General features: G+C 43.3%; 1 protein-coding gene across 1 annotated transcript; it reads right to left on the bottom strand.

Annotated features, from left to right (window-relative positions):
• Window positions 1–4,449: 4,449 nt before the first annotated feature.
• On the bottom strand, window positions 4,450–14,563 carry adnpb (activity-dependent neuroprotector homeobox b). Its single transcript, XM_055048547.1, has 4 exons — window positions 14,131–14,563; window positions 9,059–9,175; window positions 7,707–7,799; window positions 4,450–7,584 (listed from the first exon to the last, which is right to left on the bottom strand). Exons 2-4 carry the CDS (start codon window positions 9,164–9,166, stop codon window positions 4,624–4,626), a joined length of 3,162 nt encoding a protein of 1,053 aa, XP_054904522.1. The 5' UTR covers window positions 9,167–9,175; window positions 14,131–14,563; the 3' UTR covers window positions 4,450–4,623.
• Window positions 14,564–14,770: the final 207 nt, after the last annotated feature.

Here is a 14,770-nt window from a genome sequence, read left to right as displayed (position 1 = left end):
TCCTCCCCTGTGTTGTTTGTATTGTGCAGCAAGACCAATGTAACTGCAGGAGACATGCAGTGCACAGGCCTGCAGCAGTCCCTGTCCACCGGCCCCCGGCGTTCCCTAGACCCACCTCCACCCCAGTCCTCCCTTTTTCAGCCTCCATCACCCAGCTCTGCAAAGGAGGAGTCCTCGCAGCGTGCCTCCCTTCGTCTGTCTCCCTCTCTTATTGTCCCAGTTTTCGTTGCACCCTGATCTTTGACAACCCTTCTGTTGACAATGTGTAGTATTGATTTGTAGAATTGTTTAGTATTATTGTTTTTATGGGTTGTTTTTCTGTGATGTCACACATCTCTTTTGTAAATGAGACAATGAGTCTTGAGATTATTCCTGTATGAATAAAGGATTACATCTACAGCACATGTCCTTTATAGTTGCATGTGATTGTCAATGAAGTTGTACCCATTACCAATGCTTGTCCAGATGGGGAATATTAACTCCTCTTGTGAAGGACAATCTGTGGAAATGTCCCGCTTCCTTTGCTGTCCTGACTGTCACTTCATTACCCTCCCTCCCTATTCAGGTGGATTTGGGCAGCTGGTCTGGTCGATATGACCAGTCCAGCCAGTTAACTAGGCCTTCATTGTGTCTAAGATCACACTTATTTATCCCCTGCTGTACCACATCTCCATGCACAGGGGGCGCAGTTTTGGACTCACCCCCACTGCTGCCATCTCCTCTATCTCCTCCTTCCCTATCACCCATCTTAGATTCTCTTGTGTTCTCCGACTCCCACTTTCCTCCCCTCCCCCTCGCAGCTCCGTTCGCCACCCTTCTGCCTCCCCCTCGCCTCTCTTCTTCTCCTCTCTTCCCCCGTTCAGTGGTGTTAAGCACTCCTTCTGCACACAGCACTGCAGATGAGGCCCCCGCCTCCCCCACAGACTCCCAGGCCTCTCTCTCTCCCTCTCCCTCCTTGCAGCAGCATAGCAACACGGCCTGGCCAGCCAAGGTTCTCCCTTGCACTGGGGTAATTTCCATCCATCTTATGTTATTCATTCCACAGGGGCAAAGGACAACACTGTGATGAAAATAATGATATAAAGATGTTCATCCAATTTCTCATAAGAAACTTGAGTTGCAAAGATAGGATTCATCTGAGCATGACTAATAAGTTTAGATTCACAGCAGCTCTTCCATATATAGTTACTGATATGAGGAAAGTTAGAGATAGTTTTGTATTTTTTTCAGAGAGCAACCTCAAGAACGACAGGATGGGGTTTAGTGTTGTCTTTTGCACATTTAAACAGTGGTACTTCTATGTGAGCCCTGCCTCCTGCCAACCCAACCAAACATCTGGAGTTATGTCCTGACTCTGAGAAAGTTTATATTCAATTGCAGTATCTGGTGCCTGTGCACCATCATTGCTGATGCTGCCCTGGGTAACTGCCCACATGGCCAAGTGGGAGGGCCACAACCAGAACAAAATATTCCCAATAGGGCAATGTACAGTACTGTGTGTGAAAGATTTACTGAGATACAAACATCTCCAATGCATACATATTCTAAATGTGTTTAATTATTATTACAATATAATAATATTACATTAAGAGGTCGCAGGTGGTGAGAAACCTCAAACTTTCCCACAGCGATTTCCAATTTGATTGGGCCTCTGTGATTCCCCCCACCCAAGTTAATAAAGAACATTTTAACATTAATATTGAACATGTAACTGTTGTAATAGTTGCCTTCATCTAATTATGGATTTCCAATGGATACAATTTATATATATTCCTGTTTTTCTATGACAAATAGTACATTTTCGAAGTCTATGTCTTGTTATTTTAATTTTAACTATCTTGTTATTGTTAAAATAACAAGACATAGACACATATTTCAGTCCTGATTCAGTTCTGATTAGTCACTTGTGAAAAACGTGAGAACAATCATAGAGCTAACAGAACCAGAACAAAAAACAACATGAAATTAAAGTGTCTTTTTGTTTGTTGGATGGTTAATATCGGATTATCTTTGAAAGAGACAACTCTGTGTAGGAAGTCATCTCAAGAGGATTCCGTTTGTAAAGTTACTCAAGTAGAAATGAACAATAATTTGGGTTATTTAGTTTGTCAAGAGAGAAAAAAACGATCCATTTTCAAAGTCATATTATTATAATAATATTTAGTTAGCTAGTTACACATTTAGCTTCAAGCTAAATGTTTGAAGCTGAAAATATTCAGCTCAGAGCTGAATATGTATTCGCTTGCCAGTAGGCGGAAGTAAATCACCAAAATAAAAGCGTAGACTTGAAACCTTTGTATACATTTCTGCTGGTGTGCCTGATTAGATTCAGCTGTTGGTTCAGGTCACCTTTGTATGATCATTTCTTTTCGTCTCCTCTCAACACGTACAACATTTCAGCTTAAAACAGGAGATGAGTCATTTTAACAGAAATGCAGGCGTTACAGTGAATCTAAAGCTACGGAGGCCGCGCTGGCTCATCGGCAGCAGGAGTTAAGATTCACAGCTTTTATTTTGGCTGTCCACTTCCGGTTGTCGGTATGTCAATTTGCATAATAGATACTTAAAATGTACATATTTTAAAAATATTTACAAAACATTTAACTTTTAAGCTGCTAGAAATACGTATATATATATATATATTTTTCCCCTTTTTTTGGTTTCTGCTACTACAGCAATAACTGACCACCATAGTAACTTATTACATTATCTGCAAAATGTTATGGGCTTAGAAACGTTAGTATATTGTCAGTCATCATATTATTGGTTGAAACATCATGTCTACTGTTTACCACAGTGGGGGAATCTGATGCTGTGGGACCATTTATTCTGCGGCCCTGAAAACCTCAGCATACTGAACGGCATCCTGAACTTACTGAACGAAAAGAACCTTTAAAACTGGTTGTTTTGAACAGAGAAATGATTCAAATCCGCAAAGAATCAAAAACAAACCTTCTTCTATGGTCATCTCAGCTACTATCCCTGCATCTGAAAGCTGCAGGATGGTACTTCTCGCCAACTGGACTTGGCCACCCCTGAGCTGTATTCCACCAACTTGAATTTTGCGGTTTTCCAAACTCATTTTAGCTTCAATTTTCAGGAAAATGTTAAAAGATGTACACAAAGATTAGTAATTTCTTAAACCAAGGGTCTGGTAAAGCATCCGGCCCTGTAAAAAGTCACAATTACAGCACTTTATTGTTCATAAATGCTTGGGTGAAAAATAAAATAAAAATAAAATACACACAATTCAGAGAACACATGGTGAACACAATAATGTCCTTTGGAAGCAAAACCAGAAGCTTTCTTGCCAGTATCCCAGTTACTTTCCAGTCTTGTGGGTCAATTTCTGACTGAGAAAATAGAAAACAAGCACAGTATAGTGAAAGATAAAGAGCAATAGATGCCAAAGATGGATAAAATGATCCTTTATGCCAACAGAAATAAAAAGAGCAATGTTGCCAAATAATTACAAAATAAAACAGTTACAATAAAAGAAAATGTTCAGTTCATTTATATTTATATATATTTATTTGGCAAAAAAAAAAAAAAACTAATTTAGTTAAAAAAATAAGCATGAAAATGCCAGTCCACAAAAGCAACACCTAGTTTTTAAGCATAGCAATGGAGAACATGAGGCTACCGTACACACAGGTGATATTTAAGGATACATGTACAGCAACGTCTGTTCAAACATGTTTAAAAGACTGTACAAATTTACACTACCTATCTTAGTATACCTACATGAAAATGGTGAATTATATGGTCAGTTTCTAAAAGTTTTACCCCCAAACATTGCTTCAGGAATACTGAGGAGCTCAGTGGCTAAAGCAATGTTAATAACTTTATTATCTCAAAGATATAAAGAATATAGAAGGCAAAAACTTCCCATTTTTGTTTGGTGTAATTTTCCCATCTTTGCGTGTCTCCTGTAGATTTTAACTGCTTGCTTAGTCCTGCGTTCTAACATCAATAAATGGCTTCTTTAAATTTATTTACTTATTTGTCCCACTTGCTTCACCCCAGTAAACCAGTGCAGCTGTCCTTTAATTCAGGTGAGGCAGATTTATTGATGTGATCGTCTCAGACTGACTGCTGCAGTCAGGACTGCTGCAGTCAGGACTGATGCAGTCAGGACTGATGCAGTCAGGACTGCTGCAGTCAGGACTGATGCAGTCAGGACTGCTGCAGTCGACTGCAGTCAGGACTGATGCAGTCAGGACTGCAGTCACTGTCAGGACTGATGCAGTCACTCTGCAGTCTGATGCAGTCAGGACTGCTGCAGTCAGGACTGATGCAGTCAGGACTGCTGCAGTCAGGACTGATGCAGTCAGACTGCAGTCAGGACTGAGCAGTCTGATGCAGTCAGGACTGCTGCAGTCAGGACTGCTCAGTCGATGAGCAGTCTGACTGCTGCAGTCTGACTGCTGCAGTCAGGACTGCTCAGGACTGCTGCAGTCAGGACTGCTGCAGTCAGGACTGCTGCAGTCAGGACTGATGCAGTCAGGACTGATGCAGTCAGGACTGCTGCAGTCAGGACTGATGCAGTCAGGACTGATGCAGTCAGGACTGATGCAGTCAGGACTGATGCAGTCAGGACTGATGCAGTCAGGACTGATGCAGTCAGGACTGCTGTTTGCCCAGCTGGGCTCCGTCTCTCTGGTTTCTTGCGGACGACGGGACAAACTTGGGGATAATGATGGGCAGACTGTCTCTTCCTGAGTTCTCAGTAGTGCCAAAACCATTCTCTACATGTTCCCCTTCATCATCTTCGTCATCATCGTCGTCATCATCTTCGTCGTCATCATCAGACATGTCGTCCAGATCTGAAACTGTTTTCATGTCTGTCCTTGTGTCCAGTCTCTCTTGAGATCCAGTAAATTGCTGGTTACCATGGATATGTGCTGCTGCCCCTGGTTTCTTGTCATTCCTCTGCTGCTCCTCTTCATCACTTTCAGAGTCTATGGAGATGGGCTCAGAGAGGTCTAGAGGCATTTTCTGTGGTAAGGTGCTGCTGATTGTCTTGGTTTGGTCTCTGCAGACATTACTTGGTTTGGGAAGCAAACCTTCCTGTTTCCACGCCAACTCTCCCTCCTGCGGCTGCTCAACTCCACCGTTGGCAGCCATGAGTTCCCTGTGTCTCTGCAGAGCCTGTTCTGATACACCCATGCGTGTCCTGGAAGTCCGCTGCTTGCCATGTTTGCCTTCGTAAGCAGCGTCTGCATCAAACTCCAGGTCGTGGCGAAGCTTGCTGAGGTCATGCATGCTGAATCCCAGCAACACACTGGGCCGCTGGCTCTCACACTCCTGTACGCACTTTCTCCTTGTGCCGACAAAATGTCCAGAGACATCCGACCTCCACAGCCAGAGACTAGATGCCAGCTTGTCCACCTCTCGTTGGGTAGGGTATGGCGCACGATTGAAATATTGCGTCAGAAACTCTTTCCTAGACTCGTATGACTTACTTTCCTGACCTTTGGGGTCAAGAGCAAGGACTACAGGTTCGTTTGGATTTTCTTCAAAGTAAGATGGACCGTTGAGGTCCCCAGGGTGTGCCCTTTGTCCAGGAGGTCCTGGCCTCCTTCGTTTTGGTGCGCTGGTGTCAGAGCTATTGAAACCAGGCCGTTTCAGTGCGCTGCTCTGAGACTGGCTGATGCGAGAAGATTGGGCGACCCTGGTGTCCTGTCCGTTCTGCGACTTCCCCACACCTCGACAGTGTACTAAGTGGAGCGTGATGGTAGACGCAGTCATGTTACTTGTATAAACCCCCAAGCAGTGGATGCATTTATAAGTCAGCTTCTTTTCTACAGGATGAACGGTCTGAATCACCTGGTGCCGCTCTCTTAGATGGTGGGCCAACGAATCTGAGATCGGGCCCTTGAGGATGGAGAAGCAGAGAGGGCACAAAGTCTTTCCGACGTCTCTCTTGTAAGGAACGGAAGCTTGCGGTGCGCTCTTGATTTGAGGAATGTCTGAGAGGCCCGATGATGTTTTAGATGGCTGCTGAGGTATCAACCTTTTCCCCCCTAGCAGGGAAGCAGAGAGATTTGACGAGATGGAGGAGGTGCTGTTCTGGGCATGAAATGCAACTGACTCTTCAGGAGCATCCCTCATGTTATATGTAGTGACAATCAACTGAACGTTTTTGGGGTTTCCCTGCTGCAGAGTGAGGTCAAAAGTCAGTGGAGAGTCGGTGCGAGGTCCGACCTTTTCCTCGGGGTGCGACAGCCGCATGTGGGCAACCATCTTCTCCACGTCGTTGAACGTTGCCCGACAGTACGGGCAGGACAGGCCGTGGATTAGCATGTGGTTCAACAGCGTATCACTGGGGAGATAGCGGTTGCAGTACAGACACTTGCTGGTGAAGTTGTGAATCTTCATGATGTAGTTGGCCACAGCAGGCACCTTCTCTGCTTTGTGCTCCTTCTCGAAGTGAGCACTGTAGACGTTCTCTGGGAACAGCTCGTTGCAGATGGTGCAGATCTTCCACTTCTGGGTGTAGGACGTGCCGAGAACCGAGGAGCCACCTTTCTTTGCTGTGACAGCCGCTACCGTAGTAGCAGCCGCCTGAACTCGCGAGCCCAGTGGATTGGATTTGAGGGAGGAAGAAGCGCCAGCCACAAGCGGACTCCGCAAATTATTGGCGGAGATGAGCTGCTTTGCTGCATGCGACTGCTGCGGCACAGACACCTGAGCATTTCCTGGCAGAGTTCCTCTAATGTGGTGGTTACCCAGAGAGAATGGCTGCACGCTGCCTGCCTTTAACCCCAAAGGGTCATGTTTTAGTCCAGTTAGAAAACTATGGGAGTTAAATGCGGCCTTTGATGCTGCGACAGCAGCGGCGGCGGCTCGACTAAGCTGTTGGGACGCAGAAGACCGCGGCGTGGCCAACACCGCTCCTTTGGGGCCCATCCCGATTATTGTTTTGTCTCCTTGAGCTTTGGCCGGGAACATAACGAGTGGTTTTGGTCGAGGGACTATCACACTGGTATGGCCTATCATGGCGGTGACCTGATAGCCAATCCTCTCGTGGTCCTCGATGACATGTTGGACCAGAGCTTCGTAGGTCCGCGGGACAAACAGACATTTCTTGCAGTGAATTTGGTTTGCATTACCAGCGTGCGTGGTATTGCTCTCTGTTGTGCCACCGTTGTGACTGTTTGTTTTCTCTCCTGGCTTTACAATGTAAGGATGGGCCACTTGTTGAAAGTGTTCCCGGTAGATGTGCTTTCGCACCACATTGTACAAAGGGTCCCTGTAGGTGCACTTCTTGCAGTAGTATACCGCCTGTTCCACATTATCCACCGTCCTCTTCAGCAAGCCGTCCTTCATCATAATCCCACCAGCTCCCGCCGCTGCCACTGCACCAGGCCCCTGCCGCGCGCTGTTATTAGGCATGTGGAAGAGTTTAATGTGCGTTTCCAGGGTCTTCTTGTTGCCATTGAAAGTGCAGTAGGGACAATTGAGCAGAATGTTGTTCTCAAAGTCCTCGCTGTGGACGTTGCGGAAGTGGCTCTTGTATGCTGAGAAATACTTGGATGAAAATAAGCAGCCAGAGCAGCAAAAAGGTTTGGATCTGTAGTCCTGGAGACACAGATAAGAAGTAAAAAAAAAAAAAATTACTTGAAAGAAGAAATTAAAAATCACAGTATAGAGGCCACATATGGCAAAAACAATTACATGTTTCATTTGAATGAATCACCCACCTGGACTTTGGTATGGGATGGTTCCCACATGCACACATCTTCCCAGGTTGTGTGCTTAATATACACTTCAGGAGGGTTAAAATCTTTATAGTCCTAACAAATAAAAGACAGATTAATACATATTTATGGTAGATCTGAACAATACATCATCAGAGTGTGCTACACCTCTCAATCCAAAGGGCCTGGTTTTAAGCAGCAGATGGCAGTATATAATATATACAGTGATTAAAAGTCGCTAAATATAACAATAAAGTTGCTAAGTACATTGGCAATATTGTTAACCATGAGGCCTGATGTGTCTGTCAGGCCTCTCTTATGACAGAGCAAAGAGAATAACAGTTGATTCTCAAACCTTTACCGAGATAAATAAGATAGGCTTCATATGCGATCAGCCAGTCTCCCAAAATTAAGAAAATCATAGTGAATTTATTGGTGCACTCCTGAAAATTACTATGGTGGTATTACTCCTTGCTTGGGAAACTGTTTTATAACCCATTACAGCTTTAAGTCACAACAATAGCATTTTGCTCCATTCTTCCCATCTATTGCTGATGGCTCATTATTATTCTGTGACAAACCTTTGAGGCTTTTACAGAACAGCTGGAGTTACAGTGAGATTAAATCACACATGGATGGACTGGATTTAATTTAGTTGCTTTAGCACAAAAGAGGCTGAACTGACATGTGTGCCACACTTTTCAGATTCATCTTGTGGACATTTTGAAATCCATCATGTATCATTTTTCTTCCACTTCACAACCATGCACTAATTTAGTCCATCTGCTAGCAAGCTTATACTAAAGTTTTCAGTTACAATGAGACTATATATATATATATATATATATATATATATATATATATATATATATATATATATATATATATATATATATATATATATATATATATATATATACACATAGCACTTAGGGAGTGTAAATCTTCCAGCTTTAATGAAATAAAAGATTGATGAATTATTGAATGCAGAGAGCATCTTTTTTCTCTTTTATACATTAAGTGAAGCATAATTAGAGTGGGAATACAGGTTCATCCTGGGTAATCACAGTGCAGTGTGTTCTGGTTTGTAGATTTAAATGAGGATACATCATCTTAATTCATGCTGCAGTGCCAGAAGCTCTGCAGCAGAAGCCTTACTTCATGTACAAAAATCTAAATTCTTGAGTGCATAAAACTCAATATGCCATTTTATGAATCCAGCCCTCCTGAATCCCCCCCCCCCCAAAAAAAAAAAACAAACCTTATGTGGCAATTTAGAAAAGGACTACTGCCATCTATTGTAGATATAGCCATGAAGGCTAATTATTAACAGTGTATACTTGGAGCGTGCTCACCTGTAGGTGATCTCTGCAGAACTCCAGGCCGATATCTCCCAGGACTTTCTTGACATTTCTCCTGGCTTTCCGAAGGCTGGTGAGGTTATTGACTGGGAGCTGGAACATTCTGCCCGCCTGAACAGAGGGGGGCAACAAACACAACATGTCTTAAATAAGTGTGGACATTTATCATATTGTTCATCGCTAGGTCTGTTGCAATAAGCAATAAATCAATTAAAACAAGCTCAACTATTTTTCCAAGGTTTTGGTGGCTCATACTTGAAAGTAGGCTGACTGAAAAGAGGGCAAAGAGATACAGCAAATGTTGCTGGGTCCGGGAATCGAACCCACAAAGGCCACGTCGAGGACAAAAGCCTCCAAACATGGGTCGCTCTAAACCTCTGCACCACCACAGCACGCCAAACTCAAATAATTCTACTGCAGCCTTTATCGTTTCTCTCTTTCCACAGCGAGTTGGTCTCAACCAGCCCGCTTTTTTTTTTAAACGACTAATTATGAAGTTTTAATACATCAATTACATACAATTTGTTTGTTATTTCAGTCTTATTTATTTTGGATATTTAAGATGTCTTCCAGTTCCAGTGTTAAATGCTCACTAGCTATTGATCTTTCAGAATATGTTTTTGCATTGCTAAGCCAGTGCCATTACTTGGAAATGGTCTCAAAACAACATTATCGTTCACTGCAAGAACTTCTGGAACAATTTGTCCTTCAACAAAATGTGTTATTGTGACAGGCCTATTTAACAAGATACATTTCTTATAAGCATTTCGATTTATTGTTGTCACTTATTAATGACGTTTAAAACTTCAATGTCTGTTTTATTGCCAAGATTTGCAATTTTACTCATTTCTCCACTGTATTTATTGATGAAAACATCAATAAATATTAATGCATTTGAAAGTACAGATATGTGCAGTTTATTGTGTTCTTGTGTTCTAAAAGAAGCAAAAAACAAATGGGAACGTTTCATAAGAGCATTATTTGTTTGTGGGACTGTAATTGCTCTGACACAGTAACAGTCATACAATTACCTAAAAACAATATTATAAAACATGAGAAAACTATACGTACATATGACTGACCTCTAGCCAGACAGTCTGATGTAAAAAGTGAATTTATATTGGATAAAACGCATCATTCTGCTGAAATTGCCTTGTAAAATTAGCAACATTTATCAACCTTTTAGCAAGTAGATGTTTGTTGCGCTTGATTATAAGTCATATTTTATACAGCCATCTTTTCCATCTCCAAGTGAACCAGTCTGACATTCTGTATTGTATGATTCGGTGAATTAAGACGCTCCAGAGGCTTTAAAGGCGTCAGTCAAAGTTTCAGTCCCAACCTCTTATACGCGACATAATATTTGAGCATAGTCTACTCTACATGCTGCTGTTAGCATGTCAGGTACATAAGAGTATGGCGTCGCTGAGAAACCAAACTAACTTCAGAGCAGGTTGTGTTAAAAGCATCGGTTTCCATGGAGACAAAGCAGTGTGAAAAATGAACAGCTCTGAAAAATTCATAAATTTATCACATCAATTGACGAGAAGCAATTCAGAAATTCCTGATGTCCTGTTTGTTAATCCCACAGGTGAGACCGTAGTGTTCAGAAGGTTCCCTTGTTCACATGAACAGCTTCTTGCTATCTTTTTGATGACTTTCTAGCTTTCTCAAATGTGTCGTTATTCTCTGAACGTGTGTAGTTATTGTGCCATCTCATTTATTATATTCTTTTGCCAGGCAGTTTTTGCAAATTTTTCTTTATAGCCAAAACAATCAAAGGCATTGTATTGACTATAAAAAACAAAACAAAAAACTACTTTTAGTTGGACTTTGAGCTGCTGGTGACCTGTTACACAGACAAGCTATTTTAAGTTCTTTGGTACATAAATAAATAATCTGAAAGTTCTACTGTTTGATAGACACACAGTATATGCAAAGAACTGTTAGCTTAAAAAAATGTACATACAGTCGCAGGTGATCTGAAGGATGATGCATCTCTCTGGGCGTGTGTGAGGATTCTTTTTCCTATCTATTTAAAGACATCATTTTCATATACTGTTCATTTTCTGGAGATGAAATTAAAGGCCAGACATGCTTTTATCGTCACCATGTAGAAGCTTCATTTTTCAAGCTTCTGCATAATAGATCCTTCAGCATACAAAGAAAAAGTTCAGAATTATTCAAAGAACCACATTAAAGTTTAAGCTAATCTTTAGCTTCTTATGAGCAGAATGAAAGAAACTAATGACATCTGAGTATGACTAAAATACAGACCAATCTACCGGCAGCCATGGAAAATATATACAAAAAAGTGTTTCTTCCTGATAGTCTTCAAGGAATGCTAAGCCTCTTTAGCATGGCCACCGATGACAGTTTATGAACGGCGTTCCTGGAATGACAAGTCCTTTCTTGGCTAGAACATTTAGCAGCATGCACCCCAAGTTGATTGACAGCATCAAACCCCTCCTCTTGGCTCTGATTGGTTTGTTTTGATCAGGAGCTCTGCAGTTCTTCACAACTGTTTGCTTTAGTTTATATAAGACAGATTTTTTTGTTTGTTTTTTTTCACACTGAGCTTAATGTGAATCAAAAGGTGAAATGTAGAAAAACATCTTCTACCCACTAATAATCATGGTGAGGGTGACTCTTTAAACTCCAAAACGAGGCAGCGCCACATAGCCCAGAACGACGAATCCAAAGCAAAATCTGAACGTCGTCCAAACAAAACATTTCACAAGCTTTTGCAGTGTTGCGCTGCACGAAAACAGTTCTGAACTGCAGAAACTGGGGTTCTGTTTGGAGTCGGGTTCTAACATGGTTCACCCGACTACAAACATGGTACAGACAGGTACCCACTCAGGTTCCCAAAGATGGTTTGTCTTGGTAAACGGTCCGTTACCTCCACATCGGAATGAATTGATATCGGCCCACACATCTGTGTCTGTGCATCCTCAATCCCAAACACATCTGTGCCTCCCTGGGCTAACAGGAACTCCTATTAATTTAACAGTGATCTTATTCATTAATAAAAGACCTATCATTAATAAAAACTGCTTATGATTTTTAATTGATATTTCAAAAAGTTCTGCCCCCAGAGAAAATTGGATGAAAGGGGACAGATCATGTCACCAGTTTGATATTAATTCAGATTTTCACAACAAAGAACTAGTCATTATTTATTTATCAGGGCTTTTTAAACCCTATTATATAAGATAATACCTTATTGATCCCTGAAGGGGGGGTATGATTTTGCTGAGCCAGCAAACAAAATATCAAAACATTTTGAATGCTTGAATTTACTGTGTGAAAGTTTGGTGCAACAAAGCACACGTATTCATGTGACTGGTGTCCTACAGAACCATGTGACAAATGTTGATGTTTTTCAAAGTAATATTAGTGTTTGTGAGACTCTTGATTGCTGTGCCATTCAGTCACAGCAACCTGGTTAGCTAAAACAGAAGGAATCAATTGTTTGTATCACTTTTGTCCTTATCACCACAGTAACACAAAATATTGTGACAGCACTTTAAATCTCTGTAGCCCACTATTAGATCCTCTTTTCAAATCAGGAAGGGTCAAAGGTCACCTTCTTCAGGATATCAAAGCAATGTGATGCCAAACAATTACAGTCAACACATGGGCCCCCTCCCCGCTGTGCTCCAGCTAACGTCCTCCCACAAAACTGTTCCAGGTACTCGACACAGACCTCTACCCGCTCTGCCTCCCTGATTTTTATTTTTTATTTTTAATCCTTCATCCCTCCCTCAGATGTTAGATGGCGCTGCAGAGGACTCCCATTATGTAAGCCTCCCTTACACTCTGCCTGGCCCCCTTTTTTCCTCCCTTCCTCGCAGCACCATCACAGAATGGCGCCTCCTATTGAGTTAGCAGCAGCCCCTACAATATGTCTGCACCAGAAGAGGGCTGGGGGGAGGGGAGGGAGAGATGTTGGATGGGAGGAAGAGGAGGGACAGAAGGAGTGAAAGGGAGAGAGACTTGGAAAGAGGGAGGGTTAGTTGGGCGAGAGAGGATGAGCAAGAGGAGAGGGAGGGGTGTGGAAGGCTGGCAAAGGGGAGAGATGAGACGAAAAGGGGGAGGCAGGGAGGTCAGAGAGACTGGCAGAGAGGAAAGGGAGGGTGGAGGGGACAGAAAAGGGAAGAGGGTGAGATAGATGAGAGGGAGGGAGGAAGGGAGAGCCAAGGAGAGGAGGGGGTAGGAGAGAAGAGAGGGAGAGAAGGAAAAGGAAACAGGAGGAGGCTGCTGGAGGAAAACAGGCTTCCCGTTCTGCGGTGGAGCTGGAGGGGAAAGAAACATTGGCCTTCATGGCATTAAACTCCCCGGATGTGATCACCTGGTCCACGTAGATCAGGTTCGCACTTCCTCAATGTCTGGATGCTTAATTAGGGAAGGAGGAGGCACTTCTAATAACATCCACTGTAATGCGAGATTGGGATTCAGCACATGGCTGCAAACCTGTCTAATGTATATAGTGATGAAGGTGAGGGTTTGTTCTTAGGCTCATCACCCCGACCCGATCCAACACCTGGTGTCAGATCAGCCCCACTGTCACCTGGCTGAACTCTGAACACATCCGCAGGGGCTCAAACGCAAACAACTATTGTGCTCAATAACAGTGTTCAAAAACAAACAGTTTAAATCGAAACGGCTCGGATGCTTTTTTTTTTTGTCATTTTTTTAAACAATAAAACATCTGGTAAGATCGAGATGGGCAAGGAGCTGCTGCTGCTGCAGCTGACAAAGAATAGCGGGCACACCGCGCTCAGCTAGCATGCTAAGCTAGCTCCCAACAACATGGGCTGTTTAAAACTAATTCTTCCCAATTCAACGCCTTGCTTCAACCAGACTGATCCATTACAGACAAGCTAACGGGTATTAGAGTTGCGGTGAGCTTCCCAAACACGGAAAAAAAACAAAAACAAAACACGCACACACAATAGCCAGGGTCCCACCGCCACCCTTCACATCACAGCCCCGCAGGTAGAGCACGGTTAACGGCCAAATATTTGCGGCTGCTCTCTCGGCGTCATGACTCCCGGGTTTACCTGCTTTCACATCCAGGACTCCCGTCTGAGCGAACCGTGTCACCTCAGGCTGACCGAGGCCGTGTCTTCACTCTCTAGCGCGCACAGCTGTGTCCTCCCAGGTGTCTTAGGAGGATCATCGGCCGTCGCTCTTCCTTCCCCAAGCCAGACGGTCCCTCACCAAGCGGCGGCTATCCTGTCTCCTCTGGCCAGAGCGGAAACGGAGAGCGCTCCGAGCTTCACCGGACAACCAATAGGGCCGTTCCGCGGAGCGCTGAGGGCGGACACATGTTAGCTGGTTTACTCCCGAAATAGAAATTCACCTTTAGCTGTGCTTATACTTCCCCCGTAGTGAGAATCGTTTTGCCCATTCTCTTCTGACGGACAATACACAGCGAGCCCGCAAACTGCCCAATCCAAAATGGCGCAAATAAAAGAAGCGGAAGTGACATCTACCTCATTAGCATAAATTATCTCGTTGTGAGGGCCTCCTGAAAAAATCATCTCATTAAAACTCCTGATTGGTTTGTCAGTCAGTTTGGCCAATTAAGCAACAGATAATCCATCCCGTCTTTCTTCTTCGACTGTTTATTTTGCGTCTGTGTTGGACTCAACGGGGTAAACAACCCCGCAGCAGTTACCTGAACCCTCCGACAGCGGG

This window comes from Poeciliopsis prolifica, unplaced genomic scaffold (assembly GCF_027474105.1).
Source record: "Poeciliopsis prolifica strain line A6 unplaced genomic scaffold, Auburn_PproV2 SCAFFOLD027, whole genome shotgun sequence".
Classification (NCBI taxonomy): Eukaryota; Metazoa; Chordata; class Actinopteri; order Cyprinodontiformes; family Poeciliidae; genus Poeciliopsis; species Poeciliopsis prolifica.
This window is presented reverse-complemented; position numbering and strand designations above follow the sequence as displayed.